Below are 18,171 nucleotides of genomic sequence, written 5' to 3'. Positions count from 1 at the left end.
ATAGACACAAGGATACGTTTTTTTCATCGTTGAAGCATTCTTTTATTTCACCACAGTACCAATGGATACAAAAGGGCCCCTACAAAAATAGTTTCCCACGTCCAACGTATTGGTGTGTTCAGGACCTGGTGAAATAGACCAGACTGCTTCCATTGTATGTGGGATCACCCTGCCCAGGTCTGGTGTAGCCTAGGGCACACTAGAACAACACACTTCATGCACTAGTCTCAGGAACTACACACTGATGGTCTGGTTGACTTAGTGCAGAGACTAAGAGGGGAAAAAAAAAAGAGATGTTCAACCCCACACACACTGCACATTTATATAGGGAGACCTGCACAACAGACAAAGTACATTTGTTCATTACGAGCTCTGAAGAGAAGTTTTAACAAAATATTACTTTCAACCCACATTTGGAATGGATTTTGAAATAGTCTTAAAATACGATTTTACACCTGCCCTTAGTTTTAGAGACCCCAAAGGAAGTAATAAAAGTTAGACCCATGTTTATATGCATGTAGGAACTCAAGGAGATAAGGTGAACCCTCCAAAGTCAGACACATACCCTTCCTGCCATAAATGTGGCACATAAAACAAGATGGCTGCCTGATTTCTCTCTATGAGCAACATACCAAACCAGCAAGTCGCTGATATCACGGTTTTAACCTCACTGCTGCATGATCCAACATCCCACAAAGAAACGACAGGAATAAAAGTATACATACATTTCGGTAAAGGAGAATAGCACTAAAAATGTCCATATTGAATGTTGCTGTAATTAATCATTAATGCATAAACCATTAGGCAGAGCTGTAATGAATATATCTTAAGACCAAAGGTCTACATGATCTTAAATGTGATGAGTAATGTTGCTGGGCAATCACATGACCGGTCCATAGCGTCCTGATTGGATGGTTGCGACTAGCTGCTCACTGATGATCCAGATAAATATTTGTTTCTCATATAATTCAATTCAATTCAATTCAATTTTATTTATACAGCGGCAGAACAATACAATTGTCTCAAGGTGCTTTACAGAGCCCAGAGCCTGGACCCCCTCAGTAATCATCACCTTAAGACAACTGGGGGAGTCCCACTAGACCACTGAGCTGTCGCTCACTTGCACTGGCATACTGCAGGTTTGAATGAACTGCAGTGAGCCAGTGAACAGGGGCCCTCTGTATTGGCAGGGAATGTAATAGCAAAGCACTGGATATCAATCTAAGAGCCCAAAGCCACATTACAGAAGTAGCCCTTACAATTGTATTTGTGGCATCTACAGCAATATTAGATCATTATGTCAGAAAAATACTCTTGAATACATGATAATCATAAAACAGCTTTTTCAACCCACCTCTGACACTGGAATAATTACATGATCAGGTTCAAATTGATCAGCTGCATCTCTACTTTTGTTTTTAAAAATGAGCCCTGGAACACCTCAAAACGATTCTGTAGAATGGTACATACCATTAGAAATAATCAAGTTCACATTTAAAAACAAATTCAAAGTTCTTGATTAATGCAAAAACATTTCACAGTTAGGTACTGTACAGTACTACTTTAAAGTGACCCCCATTAGTCAGAGCACAGAAACTCTTTCACACACACTTTTAAGATATTTACCTAGCCATGCTCTAAGTGACGTCATGGGAGTCGTGTCTACTGGCCAGAACAAATGGACTTGGTCTCACTCCGCTGAGTACATTTTAACAACAAGGTCTGCATGCAAGGCAAGGCAAGGCTTGGACAGGTTTTATTGCTCTACGGACAACACTTTTGTCAAAGACGTCCACGAACACGTGATGCTAATCTGAAGGTGTCGGTGGTTTAATTCACTCAACCTCATTGCAGAACTTCCCTCTTTGGGAGCCATAGAGTGTCCCGGTAAAACAATCTGAAGGCCATCTGAGAGGAATACTGTCAGTTCCCCTCTAAATTTCACTTAGAGGCGTATATATTTAGTTTCATGTATTCCCTTAGTATACCTACTTTACAGTGAATTTCAATCAAGTCTGATTAATGTACATTTAAGGTTCAGTAAGTAGTGTGTAGTTTGTTTTGTATCTAACAAGCTCAAATGCACATCTTCCGCAAAAGCTTTTGTTAACCAGACTTACTAAACAGCCTGGGCAGCACTAATAGAATTATTCCTTTCTTAAGTTTACACTTGGCACCCATCAGAAGCAAAGAGAAGGATTAGGCTGGGTGGAGAGGCTTTCTGGGTAGTTCTACACTCATTTGCATACTGTAGTTTTTAATATCAATTCAGTCTCACCTGACTTGTCAGGAAAGTGGCGTTGTATTTCAGCGTCTGTTCGCATCTAACTGCCTTTGTATCTACTCCTGTTCTCAGTGTGTAGGCCGAACTACCGGCAACACCCACTCTCACTGTGAGTGAAAGCACCCACAAGCAAGGAGTGACTGCACTTGAAACAAGTGGGGTTTGTTCATTGGTATGCTTCAGAGGTCATTTGGTATGAGTATTTCTGAGCTAGCATACACACCCTGCCTAACTGAACAGTTTAACTGACAAGCAACTGCATGCTGGGCTTGTAAAATATTTGCAGCAAGTTGCCCCCTGATACGGTTCACTTTGGTGATTCCTGGATGTTTAATACAAATAGAGGGATACGCTTCAAACTCCTTTCTTAATGACAACTAGCTTCTGTTCCCCTGTTCTTCAAACCCATTGTGATTGTCTTAAGGACAGTAGAGTTTAGGGGTTTGCACGTGTGCGTCTGAGTGTGTGTGTGTGTGTGTGTGTGTGCGTTGTAAAGCCCAGCTACACGTTCCCATAAAAAGGATGCCTTGCTTGAGCCTTATAAACATGACTCAGCCTTGCTAACATAGGAATAAACACACACACACACACACACACACACACACACACACACACATACAGCAAGAGATAACACAGAACTGAAGCAAACTGTCATAATTCCAGCACACCACAGAACATCAAAGGTGCATGAGGCTGAAGACCATCCAGCATTCCTCAGGGAGCCAAAAAAGTGAGTGTGAGTGTGTGTGTGTGTGTGTGTGTGTGTGTATGAGTGTGTGTATGAGTGTGTCTGTGTGTGTGAGTGTGTTTTTAGAGGGGTCAGAAGACAGGTCAAGGCTGAAGGCTTCAGGTGAGGCTCACTCACGGCTCCCAAAGAGCTGAAGCAGAAAGAAGAAGATGTAGACGATGTCCATGTAGAGGCAGAGGGCGCCGAACACGTGCTCCTCCGGGCTCAGAGAGTAGCGCCGGTTCCCCATCAGCAGCTGCACGTCAAACGCCAGGAACTACACCCAGGGAAACACAACACAACACAACACGACACAACACAACTTGTGTATGTGTGAGATACGAGTGTGTGCACAACACCAGCGGCAGAGGTGTGTGAATGTGAACAGTCAACTAAACGAACGACGGCACCAACACTGATTATGGGCAATTCCAAGCCAGTTTTCAATCTTTTCCACAATGGCAACATGTTCATTCTAATGTAATTCACTTTCTATTAAGTATAATATCATATAATTATAGTATAATAATATATCTAAATTCAAAGAGGTGAATTTCATCAGTATTACCAGTGTGAAGACCAAGGCGCCCAGTCCAGCATATGCTGTCTGCAACCAGGGTATCTGTGGAAATGATGTACAAATGACGTCAAGTGTGTACCATGAAACTAGATTGTCTGAATGAGTACAATAAAGATGTAATGAATGTGCCGTATGCTTCTTCTTCGTAATTCTAAAATGGTCGTTTTATGAAAACATTTGAAATTTAAAAACATTATTTCTGAGGCCGTGGAGTGGTTGAGAGTGGAGGGGAGTGCAGACAGACTCACGTATCCAAAAGGAGCAGTGAAGAGGAGCAGCAGGCCTGTCACCAACAGCACCATCATGAGGGAGAACAGCAGGCCGTGACAGGAGGTGAAGTCAACCTGCAGTCAACACACACACACACACACACCGTACCACACACTAAACACAGTGCAATCATACTGGTTGTCACTGGGTGTCACATGACAGGAGAGTGGCAGTGTTCTATCCGCTTTGATGTGTTTAGGTCCACACATTCTTTCTCCATGCATGCAACTTACATATGCACAAAACAAGTCGTTGGGTGAACAATATAATTGATCTTAATGTAGATCTTAAATGTAACTGCACACCAGAAAGCACACTTTCTGAAGATTCAAGCATTAATCATTTCTATAAAAATGATGATGGGGGGAAAAAACTGTGATGAATTTTAAACGTTTTCGCTCTAGTGCAACAAAACAACTGCACATTTTGTGTCCTCCTAAGGGCTTTCTGGCCAATGACTTCCATTGTGATCCATCATGCAGTCTTTGCAGGTGGCGTCTGGTTGGGCTAACTCACCCTGGTCTGGAAACAGAAGAGAGTGACGCCTAGACAGACCAAAGCCGTGATGCCCACGCACAGCATTACCACCTTAGTGTTATGGTAGCTATGGAAACAGAGGGGGCACAGGGGGACAGCTCAGCAGGCAAATAGATTTGAACTCAAGCAAGTAGAGCACAGTCTCTTATATGCACACACACACACACACACACACACACACACACACACACACACACACACACACTGAGCTTACCTGGCCAGCATGCCTGCCATGTAGGACATCGCAAGAGTCTGTAGCAGTGGAAAGAGATAACATTATGTGGGTATATACAATTTTGATACGTAAAGATAAGAATTCACTTGTACAGATACCATAAACAACAATACAAGATACATTAATAACAACACAACCACCACACTACCACCAGTGTAGAAGACTAATTAACTTACAAAGATGCCAAGCAGGATGAGATTGGTCGGGTATTGTCGCCTAAAGGGGAAAGACCAGAGACGAGACAGAGCCTGAGTACAGTGTCACCGCTGCGCGTTGAAAGTTGTGTACTCAAAGCGCGCGCGCACACACACACACACTTACTAAACATGGTAATACTACAGTTAAAAATGAATACAGTCGTTAAGCCCTCTGGAATTTGCCCTTTGTAATCAATCACTAGCCAAATCTCATAAGGGTCTGCATGATGACAAGAGACTACAGTAGAGAGGATGATCTTTCTGTCCAGCCTCTCCTGCAGACCCCTGAGAGGCCTTAAAGGAACTAGACTGGGAAAAGGAGAAGAGTCTTGCTTTTACCGGGCACTCGTGCTGCACACCAGCACCAGATACGTCCCCATGAACATCATGCTGGAGGAAGAGAAAAACCAGTGAGAGCAAAGAACCACTTGGGCATTGTCATCCTCAAAAGGACTAATGGCGTGCACGAAGGGGCTGAGTACTTACTACGATGCCAGGTAAACAACACGATTGTACTGCACAAATTGCCGAACCGGTTCACTGCAGGGAGAAGACAGGGGAGGGAGGGAAGTGCTTAGTTTTTTTTTTTTCCGAGATCCATGTAGGTCAACTTTTCAGTAAACGCCAAAGAAAGCCTGCTTATGAATCAGAATCAGAATCAGAATCAGAATTCTTTTAATGGCCAAGTATATTTACATATACAGGAAATTATCTTGGTGGTTGGTGCATAGGACATAAAACACATAACATAACAACAAAATAGCAAAAACAAGAATAAAAGACAAATACAGAATATTAGATAATAATAAATAATTGTGAATTGGAATTGGCAAACCCAGAGTCAGTGTGATGCAGGGGGCTTGTTTGTTGTAATGTGCCTCTCACCAGAATGTAAAGAGGGCAACAACACCAAATGTCACCAAAAGCTGCACCATGAGAATGCTGAACACCTGTAAATAAAAACACACACACCATGAACACAATAACATGAACAAGAAATGTACTTTGATCATGTTCAAACAAAGGGTGCTCACTATGACTGCCACATATTTTCTTGGATGTACAAAAAGATTAAAAGATTCAAGAAAAAAAAAAAAATTCAATAATAACCTTTCTGATGAACATGCGGCGGACATTTTTGTCCTCCCAGCTGTTTCCGCCAAGGCCTTCAAAGCTGTCACTGGAGCTGGGGTCAGAGAAGGGGGACGACATGTCTGACGCATAGGGGTTGGTGTAGCCAGGACCTAATAGAGAAGGAGCAAAAGATGTGGACGTGTGTGGAAGAAGATTAAAAAAGTGGCACGTGGAGGTCGAGTCGTGTGATTAACATGGTCCGTTACAATGTGCCAACCAAATGACCTACTGTGACCGGTGTGCACGTAGGCCCAGCTGGGGTGCATGGCGGGAGGCGGTGGCATCATGCCTGGAGGAGGTCCTCCATAGGGAGGGCAGGAGATCCCAGCCTCCTTATCCCCAGCTGTGGCTTCTGCATAACTTGGCGGAGCTGCTGGTAAACTCATTGTCAAGCAGTTCTGATGTCTAAAGAGAGGATACAGCTGCTGCTCACAAGTAACCTGTATTGAAACAATTGCAGACAACAAAAAAAACAATGCAGACATCAAAACACGTTTTGCCTCACTTTTGTGGCTGCAACATAGGTTATCTGGTGAGGACACGGGATATAAATACTGTCAAACGATCGATGTCTGTCGAGTGCCGTTTTCCCAGTTAGTAGGTATGTTGAACCGCGGTCTGCCCTCACATGCCAGAAAAAATTGCTAGGTGGCCTGTATGCACAGTTAAGTTGATATCAAATTGTAGGCTATAATAACGTTAGCACAGAGAATGCACATCATTTAGTACGCGTAGTGTGTCATTAGTCTATTCATTGTGTGAATTTTTTTTCTTTAGATACCGACATTGTAAGAAAAAACGACACATGGGGAACAACAGCAGTCACCTATACAGAATAAAATAAACAATGCTACCGCTTCGGAGGACATTGGCTTTCACGCCTATATTCGTTGCTGGCCAACTACTAGGCAGAACCTATTGGATTCTTCTCATTTCTCAACGGCTAGCTAGCAGAACGTTGCTAGCAAGTACGTTTTAAGAAGAGTGGCTGCTCTTTCTTGATGTTAGTGGTACATAACTTAAGCTCTACCTGATCAAATAAATTATGTAACGTTAGCTGACGTCTTTAAAAGTGGGGGCGAAGCTAGCAAATGTTGTTAGCTAACGTTCCAGCTAGCCATAGCAAGGATTCACAGAAGAGGGGATTAACTAGGTTTGCTTACCTCAATTTCTATTTTTCATCTGCCGCTGACCTGATACACTACAAAATATTTACAAACGCAGGCTTACTGCTACCGGCTCAGCTAGTTATTTTCTTTTTATCATGCAACCTCCCTGAATAATGTATCTTTACCTGCAACAGTGACAGCAGATGACAGCCTTTGTGCTAACCCAAAACACAACCCGACAACCATCACCGTCTGTGCTGTGACGTACATCCTGGAGAATCCTGACTAGGGGCTCCAATCTCCAGCTCGCCTCCCGGACTGGAGAGCTTCGCCTGTCAGTGTAGTATAATATCTTATTCCCCAGTAAATTTGTCTCGGGAAGATGTTTTTTCCCCCCATCTGTCCGCTTACAGTGGTAGAGGGATTTTGGAAGAGTCCCTCTTGCATGTTGATTTGTTTTGACTCACAAACTCATGCATTATTATTATTATATACATATTATAAAATTGGTGTTTGCATTTTACATGCTCACCGTGTCAATTCAAATTACATGCATACTTCAGTGGCCTCAACTAAAACTAGACTTCGGCTAATATGCCCCGTCTCACAATGTTGACATGGAAAAATATGTTCATGAATCCATTCGGATCCGCCTCAAAATGTAATGGTTCTTCCCTCGGCGTGCTATAATCTTGCAACAAGTTTAATTTAAATCGCAGTTTTTGTATAATCCTGCTGACCCGAACCGAAAACATAACCTTCTTGGTGGAGGTAATGAGAAATAGTTTCATAGCAAGTTTGAAATGCTCCCCCTTTTCAAAAAATGACACTTTTGATATGCATTAGAACATCGATCTGTTCATTCGATTCATCTTGTATCCATTAATTCAACACACTCCTTAGAAAATTGCTCTCAACAGTTTTAGGCTTGCTTTGTTTAATAAATTCAGGTAGCAAGTGATAAATCTGTATCATTTATATTGCAGTCATCGATGCTATGCCCTGTTTACATCCAAAGCAGGCAGACAGTTAATGCATCAGTACGCTTCGCTCAGTAGCAGCAGCGTTCTAAAAGGAGGCTAACAGTTTGCAGTCATTACACCAAAGTCGGTGATGAATCTTTTATTTCAGCCAAATGCATTATTGCAGATATACCGTTAAATAATACATAACATAATAAAAAGCTCTTTAAGAGCCTCAACGAATTTCATCTGTAGAATATCCACTTGCAGCATTTTAAACTTTTAAAAAAGTTCAGTGCACAGTAAATAAGGGTACTTATATTTATTATTTACTATTTCCATTATAATGTTCCCAGGGGGGAAAGAGTGTAGGGGCTGTAAAGAGAATTGCATAATGACTAGAAAATATGATGTTCTGCAGATGGCTACCAAGACCACCCGAGCCTCTCGAGGCTACCAGATTGACGGAGGAGGGGGTCTGCGCTCTCTGAAGTAAACTTCAGCATGCATGGCTGTTGATGGAACGTGCTGCTGTTTCAGGGGGTGTGAACACAATCCCATCAGGACTGGTCTGGTCTGGTCTCTAGAAGTCATGCATTTGCTTGGCGATTTTGGATTTCAAGTTCTCCTTGTAGGCCAAGATGTCTCGGTTCCACTTGGTGATGGTCTGGTTCTCGCACACCCAGATCTCCTGAGCCACCTGGGGGAGGACAAGGAGACAGGGGAGAGGATGAGACAGGGGAGAGGATGACAGGGGAGAGGATGACAGGGATGAGACAGGGAGAGGATGAGTGCCTCACACACTCCAAGTAAAAGTGAACATAATGAACCTCAAAAAGTGCTTATTGACAGTTTTGCCATTAAATATGCCATACCTGCGAGATCAGCCTGAAGTCGTGGCTAACTAGCATCATGCCGCCATCATATTCGTTGATGGCGTCCCCCAGGGCATCGATGGTCTCTATGTCCAAATGATTGGTGGGCTCGTCAAGGAAGAGCAGGTGAGGGTTCTGCCAGGCAAGCCAGGCGAAGCACACTCTGCACTTCTGCCCATCAGACAGGTTCCTAATAGGACTTACCTGTGGGGAACACAATCAATCAATCAATTTGTTTATTTGATCAAGAGGTAGATCTAGAATCTACCACTACCTTCTGCAAACTGAACTTAATGACTGACAAGTCAAAAAATCCCCTTTGTTCTCTCCCTTTCTACTCAATTTCACCATCACAGTCACAGTGACACCCTGACAACAGAAACACAGATGGAAGCTCCATCTAGGAAACCCCAGGAGAGGTCTGCATGCTGAAGGAGTTGCAAATCAGAATTAAGGGTTCAGAGCTAATAATGATCGACAATAATCAATAATCCAATGAATCTTGCATTCATTTGTATTTCTTGCTTTTTAAATTGGACTTGGGTTCAAATGTAAGAGTTTCTGGTAGAAAGTCCTGGTACATGAGATGCCCTAAGAGGGGCAAGGCCAATAGGCATCTTTTCACCACCACCCCTCCTCCTCCTCCTCCTCCTCTCTAGGTCAAATCAAAGTGTCTTTGTATTCCTTATACCCCATGCATACAAGCCTCTGAGACATTTGCTCACAGCTGGATCTCTTAATCAACAACTTCCCCTGTGAACCAACATTGTGAAGTTTCCCCGTCTCAGAGGTAGCAGACTGATACATATTCATGTAGTCTGGGTGACACCCCTCTATGCTATGAAAAATACTTAAACCTGGACTGTTTCGATGTCTGATCAGAAGAGATATAGGTGAATCTTTTGAGTGAAGCCCCCCTTTCTCCCCTGATGCGCTTCATTGCAAGAATAAAGCCCCGTTTCTTGACTGATCACTCTTTTCTTTAAATGCCATCAGTCCCCACAAGCTCACCTGCTGCTTCCCCGTCAGGCCGTAGCGCCCGATGATCTTCCTCATCTCCTCTTTCTCCTTGATAGCTGGGTAACATTTCATCATGTACTCCAGGGGTGACAAGTCCAACTCCAGCTGCTCAGTTAAGTGCTGTGGGGGAAGGGAGACAAGTGGTCAAATGAAAATAATTCACAGAGGAGTGGGGACTCAAAACAATTGAAATGAAATAAATCCCCAACTAATGAATGTACAGATGTTCTGCTCTGAACTTGATTCTGTAGTTTCAGGTGCTGTGCACTACTCTGGTCAGCTTTAACTTATGAATCAAAGGCCTGTTCACATGCTGATTTTGCAGTACCTGGTGGTATCTGCCGATCTTCACGTGAGAGTTCTTCCTGATCATACCGTCGGAAGGGCGAAGCTGAGGGGGGAGAGAAAGAGAGGTGAATAACATGCAGACAGGTCCTTTTTAAAGTGGGGAGATGTCCCCTCTGTTGTTGGTCAGGAGATCAGATCAACGCTTCAGCTAGTTTTTGTCAAAGCACCATCACATCGAGTACTGTGTCTCAATGGGGCACTACAATTCGGCCTTTTGTTTACATCATTTCTCCCAACATCCACAGAACACTCCTTCCATAACGCAATACTTCTTCGTGCTCATCACACACTGTATATGATGTCTCATTACTGGCTGGGTTCATATTAAAATCAAAAATTCCCCATCCTACACCCTGAGAAACTTATTCCATGACTAGACATACACTCCTTCCAAGCACAAGGGGTGAATATACAAACAAATATAAAATCCACATGAGAATCTGTACCTCTCCATACAACAGCTTCAGCAGTGTGGACTTTCCAGCTCCATTGGGCCCCACAAGGGCCACTCGGCTGTCAAGATCAATTCCAAACTCCAGGTTTTTGTAAATATATGGCTGCAATACAACAAGAGTAGAGGTCGGTATGAGGGTCATTTAGGCTGAATGCACAGCAGCAGTGTAAAAGAACACAAATTCAATTCACACACACACACACAAGCCCAGCAGAGGAAGCAAGCGGGTACTGGTTATCTAAAAAGGAGGTCTATTAAGAAGAATGTGCAATGCCAGAGTAGAGGCTTTAGGCTGTGGTGCCCAACGCAACAGCCAATTGAGAAGGGTAGCTTTCAGTTTACTCCAACGCTAGCATTACATGTGTGTGTTTAAAAAAAGGGAGGAGAGGACTGCATAAGTTGTGCCAGAGAGAAACATGGAGACTTACTGTGTCATCAGAATACCTAAAGTTGACATTCTGCACCATGATGACAGGAGGGGGTATCTTCCCACAGGAAGGAAAATAAAATGACAGGGTCTGCAGAAAGAACAAAAAAAGGGATGAAATGTCAGACTTGTGGTTAATGCAGTTCCTTGACAGACAAGTAAGAAAAATACATTTAAAAAAAAAAACCCTGAGGGACATTTGTGATGGTTGTGCCATCTGATCAGTGAATCACTTCGGTCGGGTATTTGTCAAAGCACCTCCACACGGAGAACAAACTGCCTGGTGGAGATGCTACAATTCGGCCTTTTGTTTACATCATGTCATGGCAACAACCAAGAGAAAGTGATTTTGCCAAACGGCTGATCTAACAAACTGGCTGTGCCAAAAAAGTCCTGAAGGCCTAAACTCTTCCACCAGCTGAAATCCTTTAGCTGCATAACACATTTTCATAAAGTAATTGCTGCCAGAAAAACTCAATACAAGTATTAAGACCATTGGAAATGTTTAAAAGATGCCCCCCAATCTTCCATCTGTGGTGTGCTGTTCGAAACGTTTAATGAACATCTCCGGTTACCTTGTCATCCACAACTTTCTCAGTCAGGCCTGAGGCCACCATCTTCTGCAGGGTCTTCTCTTTACTCTGGGCTTGCCTGGCCAGTTTGGCAGAGCCATGGCCGAACCGTGCGATATAGTTCTGAATAAATAAAAGAAATTACATTTTTTTTAATAATGTAAACAGATACAATAGAAAGACAAGTTGGTTATAGTATAGACATGTCAGACTGGTGGTTAATGCAGTTCCTTGACACACAAGTAAAGTTGTGCCATCTGATCAGTGAATCACTTCGGTCGGGTATTTGTCAAAGCACCTCCACACGGAGAACAAACTGCCTGGTGGAGATGCTACAATTCGGCCTTTTGTTTACATCATGTCATGGCAACAACCAAGATCGTTTCTCCTAACGATCATTGAAGAACATTACTCGTTGAGATTACTCGGACTTCATAGGCTTAAACGTGATAGGAATTATTTCTATATCCCAAATGTATCGGAGACTCAGTCAGATTGTGATGAAAAACCAAGTCCAGGTTTATTCTTTCAGTGGCACGCACCAGAGGAGGACAGAGAGATAGATTTCACTGAGTGTGTTCCACCTAAATCTCTTTCACTGACTGTCTCTTGAAAATCACAGTCTTTTAAACTTCTGGGAAAGCAAAGGATGGGTGGATACCTAAATGCTAATTAGTATCTGTTTCTAGTCAAAGGGGGGGGGGGGGGGGAGCTGTGAAGGCTCTCACACCTCATGTAGGCCGGGAACAGAATAGTAATTTCTACAATGACCAGTAGGTCAGATATATTGAATTATTGCCTATGGGATATATCTATTAAACTGATTATCAAATGTCGGTCCCTTCAAATGATAGCGTAAAAGTTTGAAGTAGGCCTATGAAGCTCATCGCTTACCTTCATGTGTGAAATCTGATCCTGCTCCCAGTTGAAGCGCTTCATCTGGTGCTCCTCCAGCTCCTGTCTGGTCTTGACATATTGGTCATAGTTACCCTGAACAAAGAAGGGACCGTATGAGAGGCAGACGTGGTATATGCATGCAATGCGTGTACTCTATTGGATAGATATATGCCCAGGCGAGTGAGGGGACGAACTTACGGTGTAGTATTTGAGCTTCCTCTGGTGCAAGTGCATAATGTTGGTGCACACGCCATTGAGGAAGTCTTGGGAATGCGAGATCAGGACCAGAATACGTTTGAATCTGTCAAAGAAAACGATAGAGGTGTCACCACAGTCCTTTTTAAAGTGTGTGTGGGGGGGGAGAGGTGAGAGGTGAATAACATGCAGACAGGTCCTTTTTAAAGTGGGGAGATGTTTCCTCTGTTGTTGATCAGGAGATCAGATCAACGCTTCAGCTAGTTTTTGTCAAAGCACCATCACATCGAGTACTGTGTCTCAATGGGGCACTACAATTCGGCCTTTTGTTTACATCATTTCTCCAACATCCACCAACCACAGAACAACACTCCTTCCATAACACAATACTTCTTTGTGCTCATCACACACTGTATATGATGGTCTCATTACTTGCTGGGTTCATATTTAAAGCAAAAATTCCCCCATCCTACACCCTGAGAAACTTATTCCATGTAGACAAATACTCACTGAGCGAGTTCCTCCTCCAGCCACACACAAGCCTCCAGGTCCAAGTGGTTGGTGGGCTCATCCAGCAACAGCATGAAGGGCTTCAGATACAGTGCCCTAAATAAAGTAGATAAAGACATTTAAGAATGTTGCTTTTACATTGGAACCCGAATCCCAAAACCAATCTACGAACAGAGTAAAAATGGCACTCGGCTGAGTGGAAACCGCCACCAGAACTGCATGGATCAGAAAAACGCTTCGGACAGTTTTTGTCATTGTGCCGATGCACTGTGAGCATATTGCTCGGCAACTGCACATTCATTCGGCCTTTTATTTCATCACTTCACAGCAGTTCTAGGGATGCGAGTGATTGCATAACACAGTGGTTCAGTTAAATAACTCATTTCATGACCCTTAAAATCAAAAAAGGCACGAACTGGAGCAAGTGGAGTTCAAATACAAAACCCCATTGCCCATTTCTTCTAAACTCAGTAGTTTAAGACAAGGGCCAGAGGGCAGAGTAGTCATAAGGAACTACTTTTTTTGTCATTTATTGAAATTCATTAGTTAGTTTAATTCTTTTTCCTCTCTTGTTTTGTTTCCTTTTTTTTTTTAGATTTTATCTGTTTTTATTTCAGGTTTGTGAGAGTGTGTGTTCGTGTATGTGCGTGTGAGTAATCGCGATTCACTAAATTATTCTACCAGGTAGAACCTGCGAGCGCCGACCCACCTGGACAGAGCCACCCTCATCCTCCATCCTCCGCTGAAGTCCTTCATCTTCTTCTGCATCATGGCGGGGGTGAAGCCCAGGCCGTGGAGGATCCGCGAGGCGCGCACCTGAGCCTTGTCTGCGTCCAGCTCCTCGAGACGCTCGTACAGGTCCATCAGCTTCTCACACTCAGCTAAGAGGGAGCACACACACACAATGAATGGTCACGAGAGGATATCACTTTAATTGACTGATTGTTTTGCTGCCTTTGCACACACATCAATAGAGTGGTCAAGCAACCCAGAAGTGCCTTTAACAGTTTGTTCAAGAGGTTATGGTCATTCAGCATATATTCTGTACCTGTTTTGAAGCCCCATCACGTGACGAGACAAGTGTGAGAACCACAAATCAAAACAAGGTTGATATTTACTATGCCACGCCTAGGAAAGGAAACTGCCACAACAAACAGCTCCAATGAAAACGTGGGGGGGTGTGTGCGCGTGCGTGTGTGCACGAGAGAGGGAGAACTCACAGTCCTCAGCAGCGAGCCTCTCAGCCTCCTTCTCCAGCTTGATCCTCTGCTCATCCACCTCCATGACGCACTGGAGGGCCGTTTTTTCACTGGGTGGCATCTCGCGGGTCAGGTGGTAGATGTCGATGTGTTCTGGAATGGGGATCTCTCTGTGGCCAATAGCTGACAGCAGCATGGACTTGCCTAGAGGAGAGGTTGCAGGGAGAGGATGAGATGATTTGACTTCTACATGCATGCATGCCACTAGCTCTACTGAGAACAGTGCTCAGTACAATGTAGTTCAGACACACTGATGAAATGTACTGTTAAGTAATTTTAACAATAACAACAGCATGAAGGGCTTCAGGTGAGCTGAGTGGAAACAGCCATCAGAACTGCATGGATCAGAAAAACGCTTCGGACAGTTTTTGTCATTGTGCAGATGCACTGTGAGCATATTGCTCGGCAACTGCACATTCATTCGGCCTTTTATTTCATCACTTCACAGCAGTTCTAGGGATGCGAGTGATTGCATAACACAGTGGTTCAGTTAAATAACTCATTTCATGACCCTTTAGTAATTGTACTTAAAAGCATCCACTACACAACTTATCATGAAATGGTAATCCATGAGCAGCAACCAACAATAACACAACTGAGAGAGAGAGAGAGAGAGAGAGGGAGGATTGTGTTTCCAAACATTCCTTCTTATTTTCAGCCCCTGCTGCAGTCACCTTGCACCATTGAACGCACCTGTTCCATTGAGTCCAATGAGGCCATAGCGGCGGCCGGAGTTGAGCTCCAGACTGGTGTCGCTCATCAGCTCCTGGCCATGGAAGGTGAGGGACAAACTGGCGACGTGGACATCTGTGCTGTTGGGGTGGGAGGCCAGTACCCCCGTCACTGCTCGCGCATTAGTCTTCTCCAGCTCGAACGCATCTAGTTCCTTTCCCAGGCTTTCCACCCCTGTCACATGAGAAATACAAAATCAAACAGAGGCAACTACACCGGATTTGGACAGTATAACATAACCCGGATTGACAGAGAGCAGAGCTACACAAAGATGAGAAGGGGGTTCTATACAGGTAAACCTGTGCTTCAGTACAGTGCTGGACCCTTACCGTTGCTGGCCGCTCCGTCCTCTTGACCTTCGGCTCCCCCACCCTCGCCATTCTCATCGGGTTTCTTGGTACGACTGCGGGATTTTGCAGCCTCCTTCTTTTTCGCCGCTTTCTTCTTTGCTAAATCGGACGGCATGGCAGCTGCAGACCCAGTCGCAAAAATACCTGAAGCAATAAACAAACCAAGACAGTCAGCATCAACCGTTTCCGAGAAACACTTAAAGTCAACAGACACGCGATACCTTGGTACAGAAGGTGATACTGGTCGCGGAAGTTTTTCAGGTGGCTGGGTGATCGGGCGCTTGGCCCAGAAGACACAAAATCGACATTATGTGACTGGGGGAACCCGATTAACCTCCCCCATGACCATGCATCACGCTCATAACAAAGCGAGAACAAAGCCAAGAATGGATCATATACGAATACCTAAGTCTTCTGAATAGCTATTAGCCTAAGCCGTGTACGCCGTAATGGCGAAGGCCCATATTTTTTTTTAGCATAAATGATCTAGTTCCATGAAATGTCTGTTACTCTAAAACATAATCTTACGTAAGTACCACCTTACTCACTTCCATCACCGTAGGCCTAACCACAGGCTCGGCCAGCGGACCTTAGGAATGATATCATAGCATCCTACTTGATACAAGAGCAGCCAGCTGATTTCGGCCGCTAGGTTAGCCATAAAAGTGTCACGTGGTCGTCGGCGAACAGTCGAAGCAGCTTTGGACAGGTATTTGTAGGTAGATACCCATATCTCAATAGACCGGCACAGATTACATTTGTATGTAAAATACCCAAACATGGTCGAATTTCAGAATATGTAGTCGTTCAGGAGAGCGAAATTATGAACCGTACGAACACGGTCACTGGTAAACGCATGAGGCCTAGAAGACCTCTGCCGACATTATACATGACGAGCATTAGCTAGCTATCGGTAGCCAGGTAGCTAGGACTAGCTAATCGACAAAATGTAGTTGGGAATAAATTACCAAATAAATAACAACCCGAGAGGATAACACAGAGCCCAAACACCAAGATCGTATCAATGATGCTACGTTAAGATCTCAGTTACCAACAAGCTAACGGCTCAGCTCGTGTGGTCCTGGTCTCAACAATGCATTTTCTTAGCTAACGGTATCCTAGCTAGATACAGGGCGTCATGCGGTAGGCCAATTCTAAAAATCCCAATACAGCAACAAGGAAACAGTAAACCAAAATGCACTACTTGAGTTAAACTCAAAGACGATATTAACTAAACTAACAATATCTTAGGCCAAATACTTATGATTAAAGGCCTTTACCCATGGAAACTCACCCTTTTCCTGCTCACGGACACCGGTAAACCAGCCGGAATGAAGCGTAGAATCGCGCGTGTCCCCAATACCGGCTTGCTAACCAATGAGATTACGAATTCCGTGGTTAACTCCACCCTCTAGCCGCAGATGGGCAGGAGTGAAGGCTGAAAAGCGTAGGCTACCCAAAAATGACGACGCAGTATCAGTAAAATTCATTGCATCATCGATTGTTCATGTTCAGAACTGACTAATACGAGGTCCGGGTGAGGTTGTGATGTAATGGAATCATACGTTATTGTTGTGTAACAACAAGTAGCTAGGCTGATAAAAAAAAAGTAAATTATTATAATACCTCACCGAACGCACCCAGAGGCCTTTCACAGAACAGTCAACTGGCCTGTGGAAAAACCAGGACTACTAGTAAAGGGTGCCTTGAGTAGGCCTGTTAGGGCTACATCCAGGCATGGACAAAAATACATAGACCTGCAACCTACTTTGAAAAAAGATTCAAAATTCTGAAGTTGTAAAGGTTTCTATAAAAATGTATCAAACATGTATCAAAAGACACCAAGATATTTTGTATTTTAAAAATGCATCAACATTATGAGCTACCCAGGGAGAGACACCGCAGACACCTCAGTTACCAACCTGGTTCTGTATTCCGACGCGTAGCACAATAACCCTCGACAGCACAGTCACATGCCACGAGTGAAGTGTTCTATATCATTACAGAAATGTACCATTTTTATAGGGTGTAGGGGAGTGGGTGGGTGTGTCTGGAGGTCAAAGTAGGTGGTGTGAACATGCAAGGGTGTGACTGGTAAGCGGGGGGGGGGGGGGGTCTACCTTGACAACTTGACTACCTTGACTTGGCAACATGACATCATATCACAAACCTCAACTCTACATAGGCATACTTGATCAATGGACAATATTTATTTGCTGAACAGGGAACATTACCAAATCTGTTTTGAAAAGCATTGTATCATAATTTTTATTTTTTTGCATTGTATCATAATGGGGTGTATTCAAGCCAGCTCAAGTCTACCTTGACCAAGGACTATCTAAATGCTAAATATGCCTGGCCCCGAACATCTCAGACAAAGGCCAACAATCACTTCTAATCGCTCAGGACAAAGACCAGGAACCCAGCTTGATGGCTCTCAACATAGACAAAAGGCCAGGAATCAGACCTGATGGCTCTGGTCTGGTGTAATTCAAAC

The 18,171-nt window shown here is 43.7% G+C and overlaps 2 protein-coding genes and 2 non-coding genes across 6 annotated transcripts; all 4 read right to left on the bottom strand.

Moving 5' to 3' along the window:
* Positions 1 to 17: 17 nt before the first annotated feature.
* On the bottom strand, positions 18 to 7,406 carry faim2a (Fas apoptotic inhibitory molecule 2a). 2 transcript variants are annotated; one of them, XM_031562891.2, is made up of 12 exons: positions 7,128 to 7,406; positions 6,194 to 6,404; positions 5,941 to 6,074; positions 5,716 to 5,780; positions 5,317 to 5,370; positions 5,170 to 5,220; positions 4,810 to 4,849; positions 4,613 to 4,650; positions 4,378 to 4,465; positions 3,840 to 3,935; positions 3,580 to 3,633; positions 18 to 3,288 (listed from the first exon to the last, which is right to left on the bottom strand). In XM_031562891.2, exons 2-12 carry the CDS (start codon positions 6,348 to 6,350, stop codon positions 3,142 to 3,144), a joined length of 924 nt encoding a protein of 307 aa, XP_031418751.1. In that variant the 5' UTR covers positions 6,351 to 6,404; positions 7,128 to 7,406; the 3' UTR covers positions 18 to 3,141. The 2 variants fall into 2 exon arrangements, with proteins under 2 accessions (XP_031418751.1, XP_012672994.1); XM_012817540.3 differs by having other exon boundaries at positions 7,259 to 7,402.
* Positions 7,407 to 8,342: 936 nt separating this feature from the next.
* On the bottom strand, positions 8,343 to 17,648 carry abcf2a (ATP-binding cassette, sub-family F (GCN20), member 2a). 2 transcript variants are annotated; one of them, XM_031562889.2, is made up of 15 exons: positions 17,597 to 17,648; positions 15,654 to 15,818; positions 15,286 to 15,498; positions 14,554 to 14,736; positions 14,043 to 14,214; positions 13,334 to 13,429; positions 12,827 to 12,929; positions 12,626 to 12,721; positions 11,735 to 11,854; positions 11,161 to 11,250; positions 10,725 to 10,835; positions 10,259 to 10,321; positions 9,922 to 10,050; positions 8,911 to 9,114; positions 8,343 to 8,735 (listed from the first exon to the last, which is right to left on the bottom strand). In XM_031562889.2, the coding sequence occupies exons 2-15, from the start codon at positions 15,787 to 15,789 to the stop codon at positions 8,619 to 8,621; spliced, it is 1,833 nt and encodes a 610-aa protein (XP_031418749.1). In that variant the 5' UTR covers positions 15,790 to 15,818; positions 17,597 to 17,648; the 3' UTR covers positions 8,343 to 8,618. The 2 variants fall into 2 exon arrangements, with proteins under 2 accessions (XP_031418749.1, XP_012672991.1); XM_012817537.3 differs by lacking the exon at positions 17,597 to 17,648 and adding an exon at positions 16,969 to 17,075.
* On the bottom strand, positions 11,372 to 11,487 carry LOC116219681. Its single transcript, XR_004163286.1, has one exon. It is a non-coding gene; the product is annotated as a small nucleolar RNA SNORD89 (small nucleolar RNA).
* Positions 11,984 to 12,099, bottom strand: LOC116219680. Its single transcript, XR_004163285.1, has one exon. It is a non-coding gene; the product is annotated as a small nucleolar RNA SNORD89 (small nucleolar RNA).
* Positions 17,649 to 18,171: the final 523 nt, after the last annotated feature.

The sequence above is a fragment of the Clupea harengus genome, chromosome 25 (genome assembly GCF_900700415.2).
Source record: "Clupea harengus chromosome 25, Ch_v2.0.2, whole genome shotgun sequence".
NCBI lineage: Eukaryota > Metazoa > Chordata > Actinopteri > Clupeiformes > Clupeidae > Clupea > Clupea harengus.
Note: the sequence above shows the minus strand (reverse complement) of the source record. Positions and strands in the feature narration are given on the sequence as shown.

Bases quoted from the DNA above. Each gene is read 5' to 3' on its own strand.
- faim2a (XM_031562891.2), bottom strand. From the start codon at position 6,350: ATGAGTTTACCAGCAGCTCCGCCAAGTTATGCAGAAGCCACAGCTGGG. The intron at 5,371-5,715 runs GTGAGAGGCACA...TTCTCCCTGCAG, and splicing joins GTTGCCCTCTTTACATTCTG to TGAACCGGTTCGGCAATTTG. The intron at 3,634-3,839 runs GTGAGTCTGTCT...TCATTTCCACAG, and splicing joins TCACTGCTCCTTTTGGATAC to ATACCCTGGTTGCAGACAGC.
- abcf2a (XM_031562889.2), bottom strand. From the start codon at position 15,789: ATGCCGTCCGATTTAGCAAAGAAGAAAGCGGCGAAAAAGAAGGAGGCT. The intron at 11,251-11,734 runs GTAACCGGAGAT...TTCTTTCTGCAG, and splicing joins AGAAAGTTGTGGATGACAAG to ACCCTGTCATTTTATTTTCC. The intron at 10,836-11,160 runs GTAAGTCTCCAT...GTTGTATTGCAG, and splicing joins TTAGGTATTCTGATGACACA to CCATATATTTACAAAAACCT.